Source organism: Eretmochelys imbricata, chromosome 3, assembly GCF_965152235.1.
Source record: "Eretmochelys imbricata isolate rEreImb1 chromosome 3, rEreImb1.hap1, whole genome shotgun sequence".
NCBI classification, from domain to species: Eukaryota; Metazoa; Chordata; order Testudines; family Cheloniidae; genus Eretmochelys; species Eretmochelys imbricata.
Genome location: NC_135574.1, coordinates 26,679,173 through 26,706,609, shown reverse-complemented (window position 1 = coordinate 26,706,609; position 27,437 = coordinate 26,679,173). Strand labels below are relative to the sequence as shown.

At 40.6% G+C, this 27,437-nt stretch overlaps 1 protein-coding gene across 2 annotated transcripts in view; it reads right to left on the bottom strand.

The window, feature by feature from the left end:
- NBAS (NBAS subunit of NRZ tethering complex) overlaps positions 1-27,437 on the bottom strand; it is a 409,249-nt gene that overhangs the window by 140,901 nt on the left and 240,911 nt on the right. For both annotated transcript variants that reach the window (XM_077812510.1, XM_077812511.1), the window contains one exon: positions 7,232-7,461. In XM_077812510.1, the coding sequence (XP_077668636.1) occupies positions 7,232-7,461 (230 nt within the window). The remainder of the gene's footprint in view (positions 1-7,231; positions 7,462-27,437) is intronic.

Below are 27,437 nucleotides of genomic sequence, written 5' to 3'. Positions count from 1 at the left end.
AGAGACAGGGGCAGGTAACTCTGCCTATAAAGATCACCCAACACTTTCCATTTTCTCAGTTGCTTATAGGTTTGCTAAACTTTAAAGTTTGGAGTAAAATTATCTATGCTAGTTGTCTGACTCAGGCTGACATTATTTTGGAAAATTTCAGCCCAAATGGTTCAGCCATTTCGGAGAACAAGGCTAGGGAAAAATATATTTTCCCCATATTAATCAATACTAGTGACCCTTTCTGAACAGCTCTAGTGTCCCCATGCTTTGGAACAGGGACTGGGACGAGAATCCTGAGAAGTGGAGATGGACTGATTAGGTAAGGAAAATGGGACTGGAAGGAAGAGCTGGGGGGGAAAGATAGCACTGGGAAGGAACAGTTGTGATCCTCTAGCTTGACCTCCTGCAGAACATAGGACTTCCTTGAATTAATTTCTGCTTCAAATCAAAAAGTTGTGTCTGAAGATGAGTATATCTTTTAGAAAAAGATCCAATCCAGATTTAAAGATTTCCAATGATGGAGAATCGACCACAACCCTTCGTTTGTTGTTTTGATGGTTAATTACCCTCACTGTTAAAACTTTGGCCTTATAAATTTGTCTAGTTTCAAATTCCAGCCATTGGATCTTGTTATCCTTTGTCGGCAAGACTGGCTACCCCGTTTCAGAATTGTTCTTCTGTAGGGATAGATCAAATCACTAAGGCCCATAACCCGAGTGTCATCTTCAACTTGGACCTCTCTCTAGGTACACACATCTAGGCTGTGTCTAAATCTTGCATATTCTTTCTCCATAAAATCTCTACGATACAGCTTTTCCTAACCACCCATACAGCTAGGCTTTCATAATCTCACGTCTCAATTACTGCTATACCCTTTTCTCTAGCCAAGACAAATGCAATCTTGCCCCACTCATATCCATTCAGAATGCCGCTGCAAAGATCATTCTCCTAGCCCATCACTTAGATGATGTAATTTCCCTCCTTCCATCTCTTCAACTGGGTTCCCCTTTTCTATCACATAAAATATAAGCTGCTTGTCTTCACTTTCAAGCCCTTCATGGCTTATCCCCATTTTACCTATCATCTCTCACTCACAATCAAAATGTGGACTCCTACCTCTGACTGGCCAATGATGCCAGCCTCGATCACTTGTTAAATTTTGAAACAAGCACTTTTATGCTTTCTTCCATGCCACCCCGCACATTTGCTCCCTGTAATCATCTGTGAAGTGACCTCACTGTCCTCCTTAAAATGTTCCTTTGCCATGATGCATACAATAAACTTGACAACAGTTAGGACACTGACACGTTGATGCCATAGCCTACCGTGGTGATCAATACTGTCCCACTGTTCCCTTGTAGTTCCCTGTCTATCTGAATCTATCTAGGTATCAGGCAAGAGACAATAGATTTCTAGCTCTTTGGGGCTTTTTATTCTGTTTGTACAGCACCTAGCACAATGGGGTCCTGGTCCATGACTATAGCTCCTATGTCAGAGGTGGGCAAACTATGGCCCACGGGCCACATCCAGCCCACGGGACCCCCCTGCCCGGCCCCTGAGCTCCTGGCCCGGGAGGCTAGCCCCCAGCCCCTCCCTTGCGGCCTCAGCATGTCGTGCCACCGGCGCAACACTCTGGGCAGCCGGGCAGCACAGTTGCAGAGCCGCAGCCTAACCCAGTGCTCTGGGCAGCATGGCTGTAGCACCGCCAGCCACCGGTGCTCCAGGCAGCACGGTAAGGGGGCAGGGAGCAGGGGGTTTGGATAGGGGGCAGGGAGCAGGGGGTTTGGATAGAGGGCAGGGGAGTTGGGGGTGGTGATGTGGATAGGGGTCGGGGCGGTCAGAGGGCGGGGAACAGGGGGTTGGATGGGGCAGGAGACCTGGGGGGCAGTCAGGAAGGAGGGGGGGTTGGATGGGGCAGTCAGGGGTGCAGGGTCTGGGGGTGGTTAGGGGACAGGGAGCAGGGGCTGTTGGATGGGGTAGGAGTCCCGGGGGGGGCCATCAGGGGACAGGGCGGGTTAGATGGGGCAGGAGTCCCAGGGGAGCTGTCGGGGGCGAGAAGCATGGGAAGGGTCGGCTAGGAGGCGGGGGCTGGGCCACGCCTGGCTGTTTGGGGAGACACAGCCTCCCCTAACCAGTCCTCCATACAATTTTGGAAACCCGATGTGACCCTCAGGCCAAAAAGTTTGCCCACCCCTGTCCTATGTGCTATAGAAATACAAATAATAAGAATGATTTTATGGTGTTTTTCTAGAGCATTGATTAAAATATTAAATAAAGTAGAACCCCACTAGAAACACACCCTTTTGGTCATTACTCTGAGTTTACAATTACATTTTGAGACTGAACAGCTATCCTGGTTTTAACCCTATTAAGCGTGCCATGTTGATTTTGTATCATTCTAGTTTTTTAATCAAGATGTTAAATGCCTTATGGGTGCCAAAGCATAGGACATCAACACTATTACCTTTCTCTACCAAACTGGTGATCTCATCCAAAAAGGATATCATATTAGTTTGACAAGGTCCATTTTCTATAAAGTCATGTTGATTGGCATTATATTATCCCAATTTAATTCTTTATGAATTAAGTCCCATAACAGCTGTTCTATTATTTTGCCCATGATCGAAGAATAGTTGCACAGGAGGCTAGTGGACAGAATTGGCAACAGAACTGCAAGAATCTACACAGCATTTCTTACATCACTGACACTGGACTACCAGAGCAATAAAAGGGCAACTGGGAAGAAAAATAAAGGTTGCTTCTACTATTTTTGCAATTATTTAATGCCTTGCTCTATACTGAACAAGTTTTAGATTTAGAACGTTGGCTCCACCCCAATTTCCTTCCCTTCTGATCCCTAGTGCACACATTAATGTATTTTTATCCTGGCTCCCACACTTCCCATAAAATTCATCATGACATCCCACTGCACTATTCTCCATAAAATATGGAAGAATTAAAACAAGATAATGGATAATATATATGAGCAGGGAACGATATCATGCTGGAATATCACACCTTTGATATGTTAATGACCTTTGGTTTATGAGTATTTACCCAAAAAGCGATAATATCATAGCAAAACAGACTCCCTGTGATGCATCTGTGCCTTTCTGCAATTATCAAATCATTGTTGGCAAAGATTTGGCAAAAAAACATTTTGCATTGATAAATATATTGTGCAAATTAAAAAGCGGTAAACCAAAAAGCTAGAATAAAAAAATAGTGTTAGAACACAGATGTTTATCTATTATCTCTTTTCTTCTCTTTTTATAGGTGTCTTTTCTGCTCATGACAGCATCGCCACTTTCTACCCTTCCACTGCAGCAAGGCTTCCAGTCTCCATACTCCACAAGGAAAAACTAGGCTCAATACTTGTATTCACATGTGGGAAGAGACTACTGGCATCCTTTCTGTCCTCCAGTAAACCACAGTGTACAAGTCAGGAAGAAGCTGACCCATACAATTTTTTTTAAAAGTTAATCGGCAATGGGCTCCCCACCATGAGTGTGAATTAGCAAGGTTCTCATACATTATTCTATTTTAAAAAGAAGCTATAATCATAAAATTTCACTAGAGAATCATGTACTGTTCCTGATCGGTAATCATTATTTGTGAAGGAGTGTCCACACTTTTCTGTGGTGTGATTCAGTACATAAAAGTAGAGTTGATTTGTGGCCAGGATAGCACAACAATTATCAGCAAATCAGAATGAATGTTCGACTGTATATATTACATTATATCAAGTTCTATCTTCTCTCCCCATCCCCATATGCCCTGTGTCCATCTTGTCCAAATAAATTGTAAGCTGCTTGGGACAGGGACTAGTCTTGACCTAGGTGTTTGAGACACCTCACCAATGTTTAAATGCTTGATAAATAATGCATAATAGGCCCTGATGAGAATACAATAAATATGCAAGATAAAACCAACACCATTTTGTTCTTTAAGTAATTTTAGCAAGCAAACTGCTCATTTTAGCAGAAATTGTTTGGTACGTAAGACACCATCTTTCCAGAGTGATCCTCATTTAATGCATGGTGCAAAACATGAGTTTTTCTTTTAATAATTCAAAAATAAATAATAAAAATATGCTTCAAAATTATATTAAATGTACATATTGTTTTAATTAATATGTGCAGATTAGGGGTCAAATGAGAAAATGAAACCAAGAAAGCTGTGAGATGAACAAGCATTTAACATAATCTTTGCAATTGCCCGAACTAGCAGAACTGTCATCCTAAACTATGAGATGTGAAACTCAGATTTCGTTAATTCTTCTTTTCAGTATTTTCAACAATCTATGTATGCTGTGAAGAATTTCCTCAACTTTCGCTTCATATTTATTTTGTTTAAAGAAAAAAAAAGGAAGAACTCTAAAAATACAAAGTCATTACACATGCCAAAAATAAAGATTCATAAAAAGGTAGAATATTGCATGATGAACTTATTACACAAAAATAACAAACACCATTTAAGCCATCAGCATGGTATTAAGATGATGCAACCATCTCCTTGAGTACGGAGATAAAGGAAAGACAACTCCAATAAAAAAATTAAAAGATGCCTGGAGCAACTTTAGGGAATGTAGGGCCTAATCACACAATCCCTATGAAGAAAAAAATCCCATCGCCTTCAGTATAATAAATGTAGGGCAAAAGCTGTTGAATGAGATACTTTTGTTTTGATACTATGCTTAATCAAATAGTTTGTATCAGTGTTTCTTTGTGACCCTATAATCTAAAAATATTTAGCCATGAACTACTATCGTGATGGAAGAGTGATAGCATCCATATATTCTCTTCAACAACTTATGCACAAGATGGTTAAAATTGGAACAAAATGATGCAATGTGACTGTTACAGGGTAGCAGGAGGTTTTCACTGACTCTCCCTGTTAGCTGGTATTCAAGTCTTGCATGAATCTGCTGAAATTCTGTTCATTTAGAGCAGCAGGCATGGCTGTTTAACTCCAAACAATATTTGACAAACACGTACACTATTAGGAGCATTTGCAGACAAAGGTGACATGTTTTTACGGGGTGCTAGGAAGAATCAAATAGTTTCTGGAACACTAAACTTCTCTTGTGTAGATGATATCAAAAAGGATGCAGGTGCAATATACACAACTGAAAATCCCTAGGGCTGGATTCACAAAAGGACTTACGTGCCTCCCTGGCACCTTAGGTGGCTAAATCCCCAGTCAGGCCCCACTGGGATTCCCAAATCCCCCGCTCTGCTGTTCCCAAGCCCTGCAGGCCTCTAAAATTGCTTTGTGCCTAAATTTCCACAGAAAAAGTTCCATAGGTGCCTATGTTTCTGCTTGTGAGCATGTGCACTGCAGCTCCACGCCAGTCGTCCGAATGTCTAAGCACCGCACAAGCTGGAGAAAATTAGGCATTCCTCCACCTAACTTGCCTGTGGCGACCGAACTGATAACATCCTCAGAGTTCAGCTACTGGATCAGGTCCCTCTAGACGAGCTTACACAAAATGGACCAGAAGGGAGGGAGCAGCATCTTCATAACTTGTCGCCCAGTGGTTAGGGTACTCACCTGGGATGTTGGAGACCCACAGTTCAAGTCCTCCTTCTTCACCTGAGTGAGGAGAAGGAATTTGAACAGTCATCTGCCACCTCCCAGATGCGTGCCCTAGCTACTGGGTTCTGCGATATTCTGACATGGGGGCTCCTTCAGTTTCTCCTGTTGAAGTTCCATTATGGATAAATAATATTTTAAAAGGTCATTGGCACAGGTGGTCTGGATCCCCCACCTCCAAAGAGGGTGCTCTAACCACCAGGCTACAGAATCATATTCTCAATTTATCTCTTCCGCTCACCCGTTGGCCCCAATGATTCTTTCATTAATTTATCCACAGTGGAATACCTTCAACACTGAGCCAGAGAGAGCAAGCATGAAAAATGATTCTGTGGCTTGGTGGTTAGACCTCTGCCCACGGAGGTGGGAGACCCAGGGTCCAGCCACCTGCTCCATTTAAAAATATATATATATTTATCCGCCATGAAACAGCTTCAACACGAAAGACTGAGGAAAGCCCCAAAGCAGAATATCCCATAGCCCAGTTGTGAGAGCACTCACCCGAGAGGTGGCAGGTTCCAATTCAAATCCCTTCTCCCCACCCTCAGGTAGAACAGGTTCTTGAAGAGAGGGTCTCTCACATCTCAGGTCAGTATATTAACCACTGGGTTAAAAATTATGAATGAGGTTCTTCACCCGTACCATGCTCCTTGCTAAAATGGCATAGGTACCTAATGCCAAGACAAGGTTTACAGCTGAGAATCCCAAGCAGAGGGAGGAACCTTCGTGCAGTCTGTACTTAGACACTTACCTCCAAGAGAGGGGGGAACCTTAGCAAAACACTCCTTAGCTTGGCATCTCCCTTTGTCTATCTTAGGTGAGAAGCAGCCTTACTTGTTGGATCTTGTCAGTTTCATTCTAAGGTGCCTATCTTTCCCCATTCATTGTATAGGGAGCCTAGGCACCCATATCAGACTTTGGGAATCACAGTGATTTTCTAGGTACCTAAAAGTGAGGTATTTTGATGCTCAGTATTGCCATTTCTATGTGAATCAAGCCCTTAAGGAGGAACTCTGCAGCCTATTCTCAAGAACCTCAAGACTAGAACAAAGGGATTCTAGAAATCAGGATTACAATTCAATAGAAAAATTGAATGGGAAATCCAATAGAGCTGGGTCTCTAGTCAATGATATGAGACTGATGTACAATATACCAGATTTTTCGGGGGGGGAAGCAGGGGGAGTGTATACATTTTTGCAATGTAAGTCTACTATAACTAAATTATCAACATTAAAACAGAGGGTTTATCTATAATTTATTAAAATTCAATAGTGGAAGACACTATTTTTTAGCATGGTTCAGAAATCCCCCCTCCCCCTCCTTTTAGGGCATCTGTTTTAATGGACTGTTATAGTAGCAGCTAAAGCAAAAGGATAAGGGCGATGGGAGAGAGTTGAAAGAGTATCTTTACTATTCGAATCCTGCACTTATTGATCCATTTTGTTGGACAAACACCACTTCATTTGACTAGAGTGGTTGGAGAAAAAAGGGTCCCATTTAAAGCAACACTGCAAAATAAACCTGCAAAATGAGTGATTAATAAGTCCTTCTGAAGGTCAGTGCTGCTGAAAATTTACTTTCCTATTTTGAATTTTAAATACTTCCCCTTGAACAAAAGAAAAAACACATAAGAGCAATTACTTACTCCGCCAGCCCCAGTATAGTTTCTCTCTTGTACTGGTCATCTGCTGTAAACCTCTGCACATCCACTCCTTTGCCAAGGCCTTGAAGGATTTGAGCCTGAGTGAAGTCCAGTAGTCGTTCATTGTAGTAGTACAGTTGCTTAATCAAAGTTGCTATTTCTTCAGGCCAGTCTGCAGAGCTACACTGAGAAACGTGCTTTGTGACCATCTTAATCAGCTCTTTTGGGTCAGCCTGTGAAATCAATTTTTTTTTTTTTAAAAAGCCTTTATTTTAAAAAACTATAAAACAAAGTTGCCATTCTAAGATCCATCTGCTGGTGTTTTCATTAATGAAACATGAAATATTTCTTCCATCCTGAGAGATATGATCAGATCTAGTGGTATTCCACATTTTGAACGTAGGGAAGCTCTTGGAAACCGTGGAACCTTTCAAAATGGTAGAAATGTAAGTGTGACCACTGAATGCTAAATAACCTGAACACGTGTATATAATTGATGCAAGTCAAATCTGCACTGCTGTCAAACTTGTATTTGTATGGTACGAGATAAAGGAAACAAATTTTCTTTTTGATTATCGAAGTAATATCGTAAGTACACATTTTGCAATAGTAGTAAAAGCACAAAAAGGAGAGGAAAAAGTCTCTTTATTATGAAAATCCTGCATTTATTGATCCATTGACTTGAAAGATTAATTAGCAGACCCTAAACTATCTGTATAAAATATAAGTTACCTGATTACAAATTAGCTAATGACCATCCTACAATCAAACACAGGAACATACCACAAATATTAAAATAATTCTTCTGAATCAATGACTGATTCCAATGTACTGAGAGAAATAACACACAAATGTAACAGCATATCCATAACAGGACAAAGAGTTGTTTATAGGTTTAAAAATCATCTGTGTTATGTATTTAAAGTGCATAATTGCTGTAGTATCTAGCTCAAAACTGCACACAGAAATCAGATCTTTGAACGTGCATTATAGTTTCCACATTCATAAATCAATGGCACAGAGACATATACACTTTTGAAAATCTGGCCCCAAATAATTTTGTATTGTCTGACCCACTGTGTGCCATGTACAGCACTAAACCCACTGACAATGCTTAAATAAATAATAAATATAGCAATGAAACTGGCAGAAAATAATGTAATGTAATTGTGCCAGAACTTTTCCTAGTGGGTGACAGAGTAATTTACTTTGCAGTTCACAAGATACATGAATAATTACGTTCTTGCAAAAAAGCATAACATGAAAAATAAAGTAAAATACATTTTATACATACCTAAACTACTTAAAATACATTGCAAAGGCTGATAAGCCCAACATCTGACCTACTTTTCACTTCCCCTTCTTCACTACAAGCTAACTACTGATTTTCACTTTCAAGGCCCTACATTGACTATATCTAATACACTATTGAGATTGACTCGCCTACACTCTACCAAAAAAGCCAGCCTTCGTTGTTCTCTTTTTGAATTTTCAAAAAAGCACCTCTGTGCTTTTTTCCATGCTGCCTATCATACTTGGGAGGAACCCCCGTAATATCTGCAAAGCCTCCTCCTTCAAATCCATCCATAACACTCTCCTTTGTCAAGATGCTTATGAAAACTTGACAACGGATAGGTAGCAAGTGTGCAACATAAGAACGGCCATACTGGGTCAGACCAAAGGTCCATCTAGCCCAGTATCCTATCTTCCGACAGTGGCTAATGCCAGGTGCCCCAGAGGGAATAAACAGAGCTGGTAATCATCAAGTGATCCATTCCCTGTCGCCCATTCCCAGCTTCTGGCAAACAGAGGCTAGGGACACCATCCCTGCCCATCCTGGCTAATAGCAATTGATGGACCTATCCTCCATGAATTTATCTAGTTCTTTTCTTAATCCTATTATAGTCTTGGCCTTCACAACAGTGTGCTGAAACTACTGCTTTTCATGCTGAGCAGTACTGTCTCTCTGTTTCCTTTTTCTCCCCAATCTGTCTGTATATACCCACTTGTCTCTCTTTTATAATAGATTATAAACTCTTTGGTCTGGGACCATCTTTTTCTTGTTGTGCTATCACAATATAAATAATAAATAATGATAAATAAAATGGATGTGGTGGCTAAAAGAGCTAATGCAATTCTTAGACCTATAAACAGGGGGATCTCCTTAGAAGTAGAGAGATTCTATTATTTATGTACGTGGCACTTATGGAACTGCTACTGGAATGCTATGTCCAGTTCTGGTGTCCACAATTCAAGAGGGATGTTGAGAAATTGGAGATAGTTCAGTGAAGAGTCATGAAAATGATTAAAGGACTGGGAAAATATGCTTTATAGTGAGAGATTCAAAGATAATTTTACCAAAGAGACGGTCCTGTGGTGATGTGATCACAATCTATAAGTATTTACATATGGAAACTTGATAACAAAGGCTCTTCAATTTAGCAGACAAAGGAATAATGAGATCCAATGGCTGGAGGTTGAAGCTAGGCAAATTTAGTCTAGAAATAAGGTGAACATTTTTAACAGTGGTTTTGAGTGCTGGAACAATTTACCACAATATACCATGTGACATATTTTTCATCCCTGTAAATCTTCATTTAAAGATTGGATTCTTCTTCTTAAAAGATATGCTCTAGTTCAGCCACAGCTATTGAAACTGAAGCAGGAATTAATCCAGGCAAGTCTCATGGCCTGTGTTATGCAGGTGCTCAGAACAGATTACCACAATGATCACTACTAGCCTTAAAATCTATGAATCCAGGAAAATACTTTTCTCAACTGTGTCTGTTTTCATAGTCCATTTAATTATTACATGTTTTATCCCTTCTCTTTCTGCTCACTCAGTCTTTTTCTATACCCCCTAAAATGACTTTTAAAATAACATTGATGCTACTAGTGTGATATTTATTGGCTATTCAACAAGAAGAAGAACCTAGTGATGGATCATAAAATATAAAAAACATTTCAGTGTCAAGCTGTGTGGGGCTTAAAGAATGAATAAAAAGCTATTTAAAATTATGAAATAAATTTTCACAGTATCCTTTTAGAATATACTAATATTTCTACATTCACATAAAACCTGTCTTCATTAAAATATGGGGGAGAGGGAAGTGTAAATACAAACACTAATAATATCATTAATTATAAACGAAACCTGCAAAAAAGGCTACAGAGCACACTGTTTACCACCGTACTTATGTAATTCATAGGCGCCTCAATATTCTTAAACAGTCAACAGGCTAGATAAGAAGTTAGAATCAGTTTGTTCTTTCTAATGCTATGTGTTAAAAAAAAAAGACAAGTACATGACAATCTGTTGGCTTTTCAAATTCTCTCAGACACTGAGAAAGTGTGGCTACAAGCCCGATTCCCCTGCTTCCTTTTATTAGGTAAATCTTTCCTGATACTTTAAGACAAGTGCTTGAACAATATATCTTTTCTCCCTGATGCTCCACCATAGGCTTGTCTAATTTACAAAATTTTATATCATTTGAACACAACAGGAAACTATCAAGTTTGATGCCACAGTGTTAACTGTGACTTGGCAGTCAGTGCAGATTGTGCTCAACACTGTGTCAGCTACCTGTGATTAGTTATCGTCATCAAAAACAACGCTACAGTAGCACCTACATTCCTCAATCAGAGACAAGGGTCACACTGTACCAGGTGTCTTAACTGATATTTCTCCTTAACATAGTAAGCAAAATCCACATATTCATGGATGATATTGGTGACTTCAACACAGAATTTTCAGAAGCCTTCTTGATTCTTCACTAGCTTCAAGCACTCAGCAGCTGACCTCCCCGTGATCTGCTGCACACTTTCTATCTGTCTCCTTACTGGGGTCATCCCCTACTACAACTACCAACCACCATTCCTTCCACAGTAATCTTCTCAAGGTTACTTCCATTTCTATGCCCGATGTGACCAAAATATATACATTTGCACCTGTTGATTTCTGACAGCATTGTCTGCTTCTCTCCAATAATGTTTCTAACCTAAGCATTCATTATCTTTTCCATACAAGAGTAACACAGTAGATGAGCTATATTTCAAGTGTGCCTGCACAGCCGTTGTGATAAGATGGATTATTGTTTGAGACTAAAGAGAAAAAATTTGATTTTGGGGCTACTAGCTTTGTCCGCCCCTTATCCATAAAATAATCTCAAAAATTTTGTTCACTAAGCCATCACCTTCTTCTCATTCAAATCCCTCCTTAACAATCATCTTAGCAGCACAACTGACAGTTAACCTGTACATATAATTCAGTTAATGGAAATGTCAAGATTTGCATATACCAAAAATTAATAACTACATGTCCTTATTTTCATCATCCATTGGTTTTTGAGACCCAACTCTCTCTATTGTTTTCCTATCCTTTCCCCCAAATCACTCAGCCCTGTGATGGTCCTTAATTACAATAAAATACCTTGTACTCTAAATGCAAGGTGCAGGGAAAACTGTGTCTTCCTATATTTAAAATCCACACTTGAGTCAGTATTAGGTGACTGAGTTATGAACTGCAGATTGAGTTTTAGTAATCTGTGATAATGTTTCTTCTTTTTTGGCATGAATATTGTACTATACAGAAGCACGAGACCTTAACATTCTCTCTTTAATATCTGAATTACAATACTCTTTTCTTCACTTGAATTGTTCAAATTCAGACAAACTTGTGTACTAAAAGGTGTTTCTTCTCCTTTACACATGAGATTCTTGACCCCTCGGATACTGAAATAACTCCCACATGGACAAATTATTTCTCACTAATGTCACAGGGATTGAAAACGATGGCTATTAAGATAATTATAGTAAGTTACTCGAATTCATCTTGCATTTCCTTTTTAGCTGACTTTTTCCACCTTAGTCACAAGTCCCAATGTGACTTTGATTTTTTTTTATTAAAAATTATGACACATTGCCACTTTAGGCTAATCTCTTTTTAAGTGAGCAATTGTGTTTAAGTAAAAGAAAAGTTTCATATTTCTTTTTGAGAAATATGCTGAATTCAATTCAGTACAGTCAATCTAGGTTGTAAAAAGAGTAAGTCACTTACCCCTTGCAGTCCTAGGACCTTGGAGTCCAGTGAGTCCTTCAGAAAGGGAGTGCATTTTTCACTCACAGGAACTTAATGTTATTCGATGGAAAGACATGGCCAGTAGAGAAGGTGGGCTTGAGTATTCAACAGTGCTTTTTTGTTTTACATGGGACTTTTTCATCACATTTATCCAGTTATGCAACATACAACTCAATACAAAAACAACAGAACTAGTAACTGTTAGAATCCTGTGTCCCAGTACGAAATAAATCATTGACAATATTAGATCATGAGAAAGTAATTCTGCCTCTTTCCCCTTCTGTTGAGACATCCTGGTCTTAATACCATGTTTCTCCTAATTTATATTCCCCTCAAATCTCACTTATATGTGTTTCCTTAATTGTTAATTATATCTTTTAAAGTAAAGCTCACAAACAATTTGCAAACATTTTATAAATTCAAAAAAATAAATCTAAAAAATGATACATGATCATAAAAATTATGAGGTTAGCTGAAATTAAATGTGTCAAAGAAAAAAGGAGGTAAGTTATGTGCACATATTTGTACACGTACACCCTTAGAAGTAATTGACACAGGTACAATATTTGGCCTTCATAGAATCATAGAATATCAGGGTTGGAAGGGACCTCAGGAGGTCATCTAGTCCAACCTCCCTGCTCAAAGCAGGACCAATCCCCAACTAAATCATCCCAGCCAGGGCTTTGTCAAGCCTGACCTTAAAACTTCTAAGGAAGGGGATTCTACCACCTCCCTAGGTAACACATTCCAGTGCTTCACCACCCTCCTAGTGAAAAAGTTTTTCCTAATATCCAACCTAAACCTCCCCCACTGCAATTTGAGACTATTACTCCTTGTTCTGTCATCTGCTACCACTGAGAACAGTCTAGATCCATCCTCTTTGGAACCCCCTTTCAGGTAGTTGAAAGCAGCGATCAAATCTCCCCTCATTCTTCTCTTCCGCAGACTAAACAATCCCAGTTCCCTCAGCCTCTCCTCATAAGTCATGTGCTCCAACCCCCTAATCATTTTTGTTGCCATTCACAAAAGTGTTTTAAATAAGACATGTTTTAAAGACACAATGACAGTGCATGGTGCTCAGCAGGCAGACATTTTCAGATGTATTTCTCTCAGCTCTAACAGGACATCAAGATAATGGAACGTTGTATAATATCTCATTAGCTCCTCATTTTAAAGAGCTTAAAATAAATGCAAAGCTTTTCTGTTTCTGAATCATTCTCCTCACTTTGGTGTTTATTCAAGCTGTACATATTCACAGCACAAAAGAACATTATTCTATGCTATTAGGATGACCATATCTTAAAGAAAAAACATCTCTGCATATAGAAGCCTGAACAAAGAGCTCGCAATTCTCACGATTTATGAAACTTAGATGTGCATCAAATCATGGTTTACACAGTCAACTTGTACTTTGACTTAATTTCTGTACTTTCAACTGACAGCTCTACCACAGTTTTCTTTGTGAATTAATAGCATAGAGCTCCTGGAAATGCAGATGGAAAATGTAGATGCCAACCCCTGTAATTACGAACTCTAATAGTTGTATGTTGGGGAACGGAGAACAAAAAAATGTCCACAATATCACAAAAAGAAAAGATATGACAACTGAATAATTTATTTTGACACAAAGTGAAGTTCATATTGTGAATAAACTTTTTTCCAACAGTGGAAAGAATATACCCCAAATTGCTTTCAGATAGTTCAATTTTTTATTATTTTTATGTATTTATTTTTAATATACATTTGAATTTGATTTTGGAATAGCCTGTGCGATTTTGTGTTTCTTTCTATTTAATTGATTGGCAGTAGAGTAATATGTGAAATATAATTTGCTGTTAGACTTAAGACACTTTATAGGAGTGCTTTGGGCTGTTTGCATGCAACCCATAGTCAGGGGCTCCCAACTGCACATACCTTTATGAAGTGCAAAATACTTCCCCTGACTGGAGAATGGATGAGCGAGACAGGCATTTAGGGCAAGCAATAGCTCTGTCCACACCCTATCCAGATGCTCCAGGAAAGGAAAGTAGAGGAAACAGAAAAACTGTATGTGCACTCTGAACTCTCAAGCATTGGGGTTGTGGTTTGGGTAGTCCTTACTTTGCCATACAAGTGAACAAAGATTAGTAGCGTCTATGTAATTTTGAAAGGAGGTTTCTAAAGTAAATATAACCGCTATACAGATGAAGCGAGCTTTAGGTTATGGGGAGATTCCTGAACAGAAGTTAGGTCTGGTTCATGGAAATGATGCAATTGATAGCCTGTGTCCTTGGTTACCAAATGGTAGATTATTAGGGAAAGCAAAGAGGAAGTGGTTTCTGAAACACAGAACATCCACCCCTTGGCAAACACACTTTCTTGAGCCATGTTGAAATTCAAGAAACTCACACGATAGGCTGAGAGAAAGCCACTTAGCCTGACCCAGACTCTCTCTGGATATGTAGCTAATATTCATAACACTAGCCTTGTGCCTGCCTAATTGTGTTTTCCCAAGTATGCAACTATAGGCATTTATTTACAGATACCTTCTATTTTGAGATTTTTATCTTTCAATAATTTGCACAAAAAAACCCACTGATTTAGATGCAAAGTTTTAAAATGGGGAAAATTCCTATTGAGGAAACTTGGAGAGATGAGAACTAAACTCTGACCTCAGTGCAGGCAGTCAGAATTTGTGCTATTGCCTGAATACCCAGTCAAAAGCAGAAGCTATCTATAACTACAAACAATATCACAATGTTGTGGACCAAAGTGGCATTGGGAAAGATGAACAACCTGAAGGGTGCTATGCCTTGTTACATGAGGTGGCAGCAACTCCCAAAATAGCTATAGTGGAAAGAGGTAGACAGAGAGAAAATCTGTTTTGCTCTGTTCCATTTTATATATATTTTCAGGTTGCTAGACTTTATCATCCTGTTTCTATACAGCTGTTGCAGCTAAGTTTGTTCAAAGTAATATATTTCATCTTACCTATTAAGTAAAAAGATTATTTTTTGAGAAATTTAATAGGCAAGATGAAATATATTACTTGAACAAAATTAGCTGCAAGAGCTGTGTAGAAACAAGATAATGAAATCTAACAATCTGAAGAGAGAATAGCTAAAATATATACTGTATAATTGTAACTGAGAGGAACCAGGAAGGAAACTAGTCCTGCAGTACAGAACAACTTCTGTATTAGACAGCAGATGTTAAGGAATGACTGAAGCTATTGAGTAGAGGGGTGAACAGGAATTTCAGTTCAGATGGAATAAAGAGATGAGTGACAGATGCAAGATAGGTGTGTGTGGATCATCCAAAGAGCTATGTGAAATGGGTCATCTAATACCATACCAAAAAAAAATTGCATTTTAGACTAAACTCATTGAGGAATATAAAAGTTATTTACACTAGAGTAACTGGTGCTTATTTGAAATGTATGGTCCCTATCTGTATTCCACTGTGGGTACACATGTGCTCCAGGCACCCGAATTTGGAGAATTCTTTGAGAATCTGAGAATTCCTTTGGCCCGCACATGCACCCTTGCTCTCCTTGTGCCTCCAGCTGAGGAGATAAAAGAGCAGAGCAGACCGACCATGCCTCTAGTTCCTTCTCTACCACGAATCCAAGAATGATCCAAAGCAAAGGCGAAGGAGGATGGGTACTGGAATGCAGATAGGGACTACACATCTCAAAGAACCTCCAGTTGTCATAAAGTAAATACTTTCTCTTCTTCTTCAAGTAATGGCCCCTCTGTGTATTCCACTGGGGGTGACTCACAAGAAGTAATCAAGTAGGAGAAGGTGCAAGGATGCAAGCAGAGAGCTGTCTGAAGGGCCGCTGTCCCAAAGGATGCATCAGCATCCTGTACTAGTGAATGTGCGATGGAACTCCATGTAGCTGCTTTGCAAATGTCAAGTACAGGTACTACTTGAAGCAATACTATTGATGTGCTCTTGCAGAATGAGCCCTCACCACATGAGGGGGAGGAAGATGTAACCACTTACAGCAGGGTAAGATACAGCCCAAGATTCATTTAGAGATCTTCTCAAAGGATACACCTTGACCTTGGAGACTTTCTGCTACAGTGATGAACAGTCTTGGTGATTTTCTGATTGGCTTTCTCCTTTGTTGGTAAAAGGTTAAGGCTCATTGCATGTTGAGGGAATGAAGTCTTCTTCTCTTCAGATGAGTGTGATTTTGGGAAAAACATAGATAATTTGATTGGATTGGCTAGTTCAGGTGAACTTAGGATGTGAAACCAAGGAAACGTTGTCTTTATGGAATATGGTGTAAAGTGGATCCGCTATCAGTGTTCAAAGCTCACTTGCCCTCCTGACTGAGTTGACAGCCACAAAGAATGCAACCTTCCTAAAGAAGAGAGACATGGAACATGTAGCTAGTGGTTCAAAGGCCAGCTTACTAAGCACCGAAAGCACAAGCTTTAAGTCCCACCGAGGAGTGAATTTCCTTACTGGCAAAAAAGTTCCAATTAGACCTTTCCAGAATCTGGTAGTCAGTGGGCAAATGAAAATGGAGTAACCATGTGAACATGGGTGATACGTACTGATTGCTGCCACGTGGACCAATATAGAGTTAATGGAAAGACCAGCTGATTTGAGGGAAAGATAGTCCAGAATAAGGGGAATATCTGTTGCTTCTGGGGAAACAAGTTTTTGTTGTGTACATATAGAGAAACTCTTCCACTTGGCTAAGTAGATTCCCTAGAGGAATTTATTCATTTTTTAGTAAGAACACTTTGTACGGCTTCAGAGGGCGAATATTCTAGAGCTGCTACTTACTCAAAAATCATGCCCTGAGATGGAGTGCTTGGGGGTTGTGACGCTTGATTCTGCCCTTCCTCTAGGAAAAGGATTACATGTTGATCAGCAACTGGGATGACATGTGTAGGAAACTTGGGGACCAAAACTGTCTGGGCCAACTGGGTTGATGAGAATGACTCAACCTCTATCCTGATGAATCTTCCATAAAATCTGAGATAGGAGTGGCTAGGGAGGGAAGGCATAGTTCTGATAGTCTGACCATGATAGAAAGAGAGCGTCACCTTGAAAGTGATGTCTTTGGGCTCCTCTGTAACAGTATAGGTTTGTTTGAGAGGCGAAGAGATCCCTTGTGGGATTTCCGATAGAACAAAAATACTGCTCACCACTGCGTCATGTAACACTCACTTGTGGTCAATAGCGAAGTGCCTATAGTGCCTGCTCAAGGTGCCCAACAACACATTTTGATTCCCTAGAAGGTGATTGTGACGAGGTGATTCAACTGCTGATGCACAGATTCTATAAGGTGATCACTTCAGCACGCAGGGGAAAATATTGAAGTGTCTGCTTCATCTGGAGATGAAGGCTGTTTCATTGGTACCAGCAGAACTGCCAGATCCAGTTCACAATCTTCCTCTTCTACGGTGCCAGGAGGAAGCTCTGGTTGTCCTCTTGCAGGGGACCGGTGGACTGACTTCCTAGTGGATCACATCGACCCTGCAGGGTGTAGGTATGGGTACCACAGTCCCCAATATGGTAAGTAAGATAGGTCAAAGGGTGATTGTGGAGCTCCATTGGAACCACGAGGTGCCACCGGTTCTGATACAGATGCTGAGATGGGAGGTGTCATAAATATAAAGGGAAGGGTAAACCCCTTTGAAATCCCTCCTGGCCAGGGGAAAGCTCCTCTCACCTGTAAAGGGTTAAGAAGCTAAAGGTAACCTCGCTGGCACCTGACCAAAATGACCAACGAGGAGACAAGATACTTTCAAAAGCTGGGAGGAGGGAGAGAAACAAAGGGTCTGTGTGTCTGTCTATAGTCTGTCTTTGTCGGGGATAGACCAGGAATGGAGTCTTAGAACTTTTAGTAAGTAATCTAGCTAGGTACGTGTTAGATTATGATTTCTTTAAATGGCTGAGAAAAGAACTGTGCTGAATAGAATAACTATTTCTGTCTGTGTATCTTTTTTGTAACTTAAGGTTTTGCCTAGAGGGGTTCTCTATGTTTTGAATCTAATTACCCTGTAAGGTATCTACCATCCTGATTTTACAGGGGGGATTTCTTTACTTCCATTTACTTCTATTTCTATTAAAAGTCTTCTTGTAAGAAAACTGAATGCTTTTTCATTGTTCTCAGATCCAAGGGTTTGGGTCTGTGGTCACCTATGCAAATTGGTGAGGCTTTTTATACAACATTTCCCAGGAAAGGGGGGGTGCAAGTGTTGGGGGGATTGTTCATTGTTCTTAAGATCCAAGGGTCTGGGTCTGTAGTCACCTAGGCAAATTGGTGAGGCTTTTTACCAAACCTTGTCCAGGAAGTGGGGTGCAAGGTTTTGGGAAGTATTTTGGGGGGAAAGACGTTTCCAGACAGCTCTTCCCCAGTAACCAGTATTTGTTTGGTGGTGGTAGCTGCCAATCCAAGGACAAGGGTGGAATATTTTGTACCTTGGGGAAGTTTTGCCCTAAGGTACAAGAGGTTAGTTCTAGACATGTCCAAGTCCCTTGTCTAAGAAGCTATTTCTATTACATCAGTTCCTCGGGTGATTCAGAGTCTCCCAAGAAAGAAACGGCCTAGTCTGTGTCTAACGGTGGCACCAACGGTTCTGCTCGAGGGAAATCATGGGTGAATGATGGAATGGGGGACAGACTCCTCCAATAATTTGCATCTCCTCATGTAGTCAGGACTTCTCTCATGAGGGACGGACCTGATAGCAACAGGGATTGGGGTAAGGGAGAGCAAAAATGTCATCAGCTGTAGCACAAGTCTCTGCTCTCCCTGGAGTGCATGGGGTCCTATTCATCTAAACTGACAGAAAGACAGCACTTACAGTTTGTGGATCAGGCTCCCAATAGTTGTGTCCTTTGTTGGTGCCATCGGTTCCCAATGCTTAGGCTTAGCTGGTACCATTGCCACCAAGAGTGCAATCTGGTAGTGACAGAGTCCTAGACTTGTTGGCTTTTTTGTCATGACTCTGAGACTTTGGATGTTCTAAATCCTCAGGGGCTGAACAGGAAGACTTGCTTGCCTTACGCAGGATTGTATCCAACTTCTTTGAAGTGAACTTAGAGGATTCACTCTTGTGTTTATGACAATGTTCCCTGCCTTCCTGACAAGACCTCAATGGGGGGATCTATGGGAATAGATTCCCTTGCTCATAAATTGAACTTCGTGTCAGAAAGTGCACTCCTTGCTGAGTCAGGCTGATGTTCCTGGGTACGACTGGGGAAAGAGCAGCAGACATAGCATCTTGCAGCGACATGACCTTTCCTGAGGCAGTACAGTCAACATTGATGGTCACTGCTGACCAAGAAGGAGAGGTGACAAGAAGCACAGTTACTGAAGCCTGAAGTTCTGGACACAGTCTAATACGTGTAACTGGATAATGGGGTGAGGAGGAGGGGACAGTTTCCTGGGACAAGGAATCTAACTAATTATAAAATTTAGCTAAAACTGTCTCTGACAATAGCCAGGGTCAGATGCATCACAGGAAGGTGCAAGAAACCCCACAAACACACAGATATGTAATAATCTGACTCTCTTATCCTAATCCCTAACAGTTAGAGATTAGTTTAAAACCCAAAGATGTTTCACATCTCTCCAAATTTGCTAGTATTAACTGGCTATTTTTGGTAACCAATTCCTCTTTGAATTTTGCTAAATTCTGGCAGTCAGTGACATCCAATTATTTTAACTACTTGCAAAATATTGTTCACACAGTGCTACATAACTAAGGCTGTGTGTCTGTCATGGAGGACACGGAAGTTTCCGTGACTTTCCATGACTTCCGTGACTTTTGCAGTGGCTGGTGCAGCTGGCTCAGGGGCTGCCTGAACAGTCAGGCAGCCCCTGGGTCAGCAGCTGCAGTAGTTTAGGTGTGGGAGGAGGCTCAGGATGGGTCAGAAGGTTGGGGTGCGGGATGGCGCTTACCTGGAGGGGGCTCCTCGGAAGTGGCCGACATGTGCCTACAGCTCCTAGGTGGAGGGGCCAGGAGGCTCTGCGCACTGCTCCTGCTTGCAGACAACATCCCCACATTTCCCATTGGCTGCATTTCCTGGCCAATGGGACCTGCAGAGCTGGAGTTCGTGATGGGGGCAGCATGCGGGAGCCCCCCTGGCCTTCCCTCCCCCTAGGAGATGCAGTAACATGCCAGTCACTTCCTGGGAGCTGCGCAGAGCCGGGTAGGGAGCCTGCTAGCCCCTTCAACCCCCTCCCCAGCACCAGCGGGGGTCCCGTTCCACATGCCGCCGCCCACCCCTCCCACCAGCACCAACAGGGTCCTGGGCTGTGCACCACCACCAGCCCGCACCCCACCCCCAGCAGCACCCAGGGTGCCCCCATACTGCCCCCATCCAAGCACTCATGCCACCCCAGCCCAAGTTTTAGTTAGGGGTATACAGTACAAGTCATAGACAGGTCACAGGCTGTGCATTTTTGTTTACTGCCCATAATCTGTCCATGACTTTTACTAAAAATACCTGTGACTAAAACATAGCCTTATGTATAACTACCTGCATAACATAAGATGAAAATTTTGGTCACTTTGCCCGGACTGGAGAGATTTGCAGCCTGGATTGGAAGGTCAGGGGTCTAAGCAGATTAGTGATCAAGATAATGGTGTGAATAGTGAGGATACAAAATTTGTAGATGTCAAACTTATTTAGCTAAATCAAGACTAGAGAGACGAAATGAAGATCCCAGATTTGGACAGAATCCATTCACTACCATTTTACAAATGATAACATGTATTTTAATTTTTGAAAATGTTCCTCAGTGTCTAAGGTGATAGACAGCCAATAATATCAAAAAGATAAAAATAGAAGTATTAAAGAGAAAGAACCAGTTATAGCTTTTCTTCAGACCCCAATTCAGGAAAGAAACATTTTAGTCATTCTCAGTATGAATGTTGGTCTTTAAGCACGTATTGAAGTGCTGTCCTGAAGAGGGATGGATTTAAGATTAAATGCTTTCCAGAATTGAGGCTCAAACCTTTGGCACAAATTTTCATTAACTATGTCAACAACACTTGCTCTCACTGAAGATTAAGTGAACAGCAAATTTCAAGATTAAAAACTACGATGTCTGAGTTATCCAGGTGCAAGAATACACTGGAGTTATCTTGTCCATACATTACTGCTTCTGTTTTCTCTGACACATCAGAATATTTATATCTAATACAACTAACATATAAATTGCTCAAAAGCAATGTTTGCAGTCACTCTTGATAAGAGTATACATAAGGAGGTACCTATGTGTCACATTTTTAAGGCTATGATTTTTTCACAGAGGTTACATAAGTCATGGAATCCGTGACTACCAGCGACCTCCATGACTTCAGTCCATGGCAGCCGGGAGTGGCGGGGACCCCCAGGAGCTCCCAGACCGGCGCAGACAGCAGGAGGACCCCAGTGCTCTGAGCCGCCACAGGCAGTGGGGAACCCTGGAGAGCAAACCAGGCTCCCGCAGCTGCATGGGGGGGTTGTGGAGACCCCGCAGCTGAGCTCCCCATTTTGTCATGGATATTTTTAGTTAAAGTCATGGACAGGTCATGGGCTTCGTTAATTTTTCTTTATTGCCTGTGACCGGTCCTTGACTTTTACTAAAAATATCCATGATAAAATCTTAGCCTTACTCATTTTCAACTGATGAACTCACTGCCAAAAATGTCAGAATCCTACAAACCCTTTGATGAAAAGCTGCTGGCTCATACTGAACCCAGGCAAATGATGCTGGTCGGAAAGGAGAAATGCAATACTTGGGAAGACAATGTAAGATTCAGCTTTGATTGGTCAGACACAGGTGGGGCACGTTCTCAAGAACACATGTTCATCCATCATACAAGAACAAGCACCACATTCTGCTTTACAAGAATCCCTCCTACTGATGCTGGAATAACTCTTACTGGCCCCCAGCAATCAGCACATATCTGTCCTCAGCTAAAAGGGAGTTATTCCAAGCCTGACAAAAGCAGAGTAAGTGGGGGGAAGTATTCTGAAGACAGAGACTGAGGTCAGAGGAACAGAAACATGAGGGGGAGATCTAATGCAGAAAGAAAAAGATGGAGAGGTTACTTAACTTGTAAATGGAATTCTTTGAGATGTGTGTACCTACAGTTGCTCCATATCAGGATGGAGAACAGTACTCGAAGAAGGAGGTATAACAGAGGACTGAAAGAGCAATAGGGAAAAACGGGGGAAGAGAGCACCATAAGGGATGGCAAAGAGAGGGAGTTGAAAAAAGTGAAGGTGCAGAGGATTCTAATTTTTGTTAGAAGGTTCAGAGGCATCTGACTGATAATGGGAGTGGCAGGGTTAATTTTTCAAGCTAAGCATGATTCATCAATGGGGGATTTTACCAGAATTTTGTCACTTTACACACTGCATTTGATCTTTGTAATCACAAAAAAGGAAATTATCTTTAGATATCACCCCATCTTTAAAAAATATCAACACCCCTTTTAACTCTTAAAAAATATAATCTTTACATTAAATGAAGTCCTTTATTTAAAAAAAAAAAAAGATTTATCCAACTGCAGATAGCTCCACCATTCCACATTGTGCATTTTGTTATAACCATCTGAATTTCCATTCATCAGTAACTTTTCAAAAGTTCTTTATTTTGTGGCAAAACATCAGACAGACTTCTTACAGAAGCTAAAAGTAGGTTTCAAGATATGACAGTTGTACAGTCTATCAAAACACAGTAATCTGCCTGAATTATTTTTTCCTCTCTCTCATAACTGCAGACTGAGGTACTGAGAAATGCATAAAGATTGTAGATTAGAAACAAGGTGAACAATTGATAGTCAAGTCAAATCCAAACCTTTAAGTATAGTGATAGAAAATAGCTTCAACTATTTTAATGTATTTCAATTTTCTACCTTCAGATAGTCCATTCTAAACTTTTTTCATATTTAATTCCAACTTCTGAAGTACTATTTTAGAAACTATAACGATTTCTAAATCTATCATCCCTAATGGGCCCATCACCAGGTACTGCACAGAGACTTCATGAACAAATTCATTGCATACTCTACCCTAACATGGCACCTAGACTCTCCACTTCTACATACTCCCCTCCCCACCTTCACATGTTCACCACCAACTTGATTGCAACCAACCTTGCCTTACGAGAAACTAACTGGCCATTCTCTAATCCCATTACTAGGGGAAGTCCTGTGCAAAGAGAAGGGTCTTGTGCTGTGATTTAAAACTAACAAGATTAACTCATCCTAATCTTCAGGTGGGCAGGTGATTGTGCAGTTCAGTGACCACATCTGGAATGCCCTACCAGTAACCTGAATCATGTCCTAGAAAGTATCAAGGCAGTTGCAGAGAAGCTAAATGAAGTCTTTGCGCATTGGTCTTCACTGAAGAGGCTGTGGGGGAGAGCCCCACACCCAAGCCATTCTTTTTAGGGGACAAATCTGAGGAAATGTTCAAGGTGCAGAGTCAATAGAGCAGTTTTTGTAATAAATTAAACAGAAATAAGTCACCAGGACCAGACGGTATCACCCAAGAGTTCTGAAGGAATCAAATATGAAATTTCAGAAATACTAACTGTGGTATGTAACCTATCACTTAAATCAGCCTCTGCACCAGATGCCTCAAGGATAGTGAATGTAACACCGATATTTTAAAAAGGCGCTAGAGACGATCCAGGCAATTTCAGGCCAGTATGCCTAACACCAGTACTCTGCAAATTAGTTGAAACTCTAGTAAAGAACAGAATTATCAGACACACAGATAAACAGTGTATATTCAGGTTTCAGAGTAACAGTCGTGTTAGTCTCTAAGGTGCCACAAGTACTCCTTTTCTTTTTACAGTATATTCAGGAAGAGTCAGCACAGCTTTTCTAAAGGGTAATCATGCCTCGCTGAGCTATTAGAATTCTTTGAGGGTATATACAAACATGTGGAAAATGGTGATCCAGTTGATATAGTGTAGTTGTACTTTCAGAAAGCCTATGGCAAGGTTCCTCATTAAAGGCTCTTAAGCAAAGTAAGCAGTAATGGGATAAGAGGGAAGGTCCTCTCATGGATCCACAATGGAGAGAGCAATAAGTCGGGTCCCCCGAAGGATCTGTGCTAGGACCTATGCCGTTCAACATATTCATAAATGACCTGGAAGAGGAGGTGGGGAACAGTGACGTGGCAAAATCTGCAGACTATACAAAATTACTCAAGATGGTTAAGTCTAAAGCTGACCATGAAGAGTTACAAAGGGATCTTACTAAACTGGGGAATGGGGCAACAAAATGGCAGATGAAATTCAGTGTTGATAAATGCAAAGTAATGCATATTGGAAAATATAATCATAACTATACATACAAAATGACATGGTCTAAATTAGCTCTTATCGCTCAAGAAAGATCTTGGAGTCATTGTAGATAGTGGAAACATCTGCTCAATGAGCAGCAGCAGCCAAAAAATGCTAACAATGTTAGGAACCACTAAGAAAGGAATAAATAATAAGACAGAAAATATAATGCCACTATATAAATCCATGGTATGTCCACACCTTACTGTGTGCACTTCTGGTTGCCCCATCTCACAAAAGATATATTAGAATTGGTAAAGATTCAGAGAAGGGCAACAAAAATAATTAAGGTTATAGAACAATTTCCATATGAGACATTAAAAAGACTGGGACTGTTCAGCTTAGAAAAGTGACGACTAAAGGGAACATAATAGACATCTTAAAACTCATGAATGGTATGGAGAAAATGGATAAGGAAGTGTTATTTACCCTTTCACATTAGACAACTAGGAGTCACGCAAAGAAATTAATAGGCAGCTGGTTTCAAACAAAAAGAAGCATTTCTTTGCATAACGGAGTTAACCTGTGGAACATGTTAGGAGATGTTGTGAAAGCCAAAAGTATAACTGGGCTCAAAAAAGAATTAGATAAGTTCATGGAGGACAGGTCCATCAATGGCTTTAGACAAGATGGTCAGGTAAGCAGCTCCATGCTCCTTATGTCCCTAAACCTCCAACAGCCAGAAGCTGGGACTGGACAACAGGGGATAGATCACTCGAAACAGCTCTGCCTGTTCATTCCCTCAGACGCATTTGTTGTTGGTCACTGTCAGAGACAGGATACTGAACTAGCCATACCAATTCTTATTTTCTTTCAGATTGCAGTAGTTGTGGTAGGTCATAAAGCGTTAGGTTGACTGTGACAGTAGCACAGATCTAATCCATTCAGTATTTTAAAGACCAGAACCAACACTGTGAACCTAAATAACTACTCAAGTGCTCAGTGGAAACCTTATGAAAGTTCAGAACTCAAATTTGTCCATTAGCTTTCCAATATTAGCAAATGTCACACATCTCTGGCTAAAATCCAAAAGCCAGGACCCAAAACGTATGCCATCCGATGCAAAGTGCACACAGTGTGTATAACTTCATTCACATGAAAACAAGTGAATTTTAGCTCGGAAGACCTTCTCCCTTCCAATCCAGAAGGGTGACCACATGTTATAAAAATAAAGGGAAGGGTAAACACCTTTAAATCCCTCCTGGCCAGAGGAAAAACCCTTTCACCTGTAAAGGGTTAAGAAGCTAAGACAACTTCGCTGGCACCTGACCAAAATGACCAATGAGGAGACCAGATACTTTCGAAGCTGGAGGAGGGGAAACAAAGGGTTCTCTCTGTCTGTGTTGTTTTTGCCGGGACCAGAGCAGAAATGCAGGTCAGAACTCCTGTAAAAAGTCAGTAAGCAATCTAGTTAGATATGCGTTAGATTCTGTTTTGTTTAAATGGCTGATAAAATAAGTTGTGCTGAATGGAATGTATATTCCTGTTCTTGTGTCTTTTTGTAACTTAAGGTTTAGCCTAGAGAGATTCTCTATGTTTTGAATCTGCTTACCCTGTAGGGTATTTACCATCCTGATTTTACAGAGGTGATTCTTTTACTTTTTCTTTAATTAAAATTCTTCTTTTAAGAACCTCATTGCTTTTTCATTGCTCTTAAGATCCAAGGGTTTGGGTCTGTGTTCACCTATGCAAATTGGTGAGCATTTTTTTAACAAGCCTTTCCCAGGAAAGGGGGTATAGGGTTTGGGGGGATTTTGCGGTGGAAAGACATTTCCAAGCGGGCTCTTTCCCTGTTATATATTTGTTAGACACTTGGTGATGGCAGCAATAAAGTCCAAGGGCAAAAGGTAAAATAGTTTGTACCTTGGGGAAGTTTTAATCTAAACTGGTAAGAATAAGCTTAGGGGTTTTCATGCAGATCCCCACATCTATACCCTAGAGTTCAGAGTGGGGAAGGAACCTTGACACCCCACAATAGTTTTTCAGTGAATTATATCAAAATGACTGGATAGATTCATAGATTCCAAGGCCAGAAAGGACCACTGGGATCATTTAGTCTGGGGATTGTATACAAAAAAGGCATATAACTTCCTCAAAATAACCCCCAGAGCATGTACTTTAGAAAAACATCCAATCTTGATTTAAAAAAATTTCCGTGGCGGAGGATCCAATGTGACTTTTGGTAATTTGTTCCAAAGGTGGTTTATTCTCACTGTCAAAAATTTACACCTTATTTCCAGTCTGAATTTGTCTCACTTCAAGATGATATCTTACTCATAAAACAACCAAACACTCACATTCTCACTAGAGGAAATGAGCTGTGTGAGATGAGCCCTAGAATGGTTGAGAGATTTCAAAACAGAAGTCTTAGAAGAGTGGAGAAATGTTGTGTATTCCTAATAAGAAATTCTTATTCAAATTCTCTAAGAGTGGACCAGGCTGACAGTCCAGAGACTGCACACTGCACCAACACATAGAGATCTCAGTGTGGGTAATTAACTGGATCCATCAGAGACTGTAAAGGACTGAGAGAGAGCAGTGCTATGATGTGATGCCTGGAGGATTTTGTGCGAGTAAAGAGAGGATAAAATAGATAGGATCCTAAGAGCCTCTTTTTCATTAAATGAACCAAAAATGCTGCCCTAGGTGTTGATGCCAGAGAGTTAGGCTGTTTCCTTTTGACTTGAGAACGAACCTTTAAAAGTTAGAACACAGAGTTACAGAGAAAGCTATTAGCTGCTATTTGTATTGTGTTGGAGCCCAAAGGAATCGATCAAGATTGTGCTAGGCACTGTACAAACACAATATAGAAAAACATGGTCCATGCCGTAAAG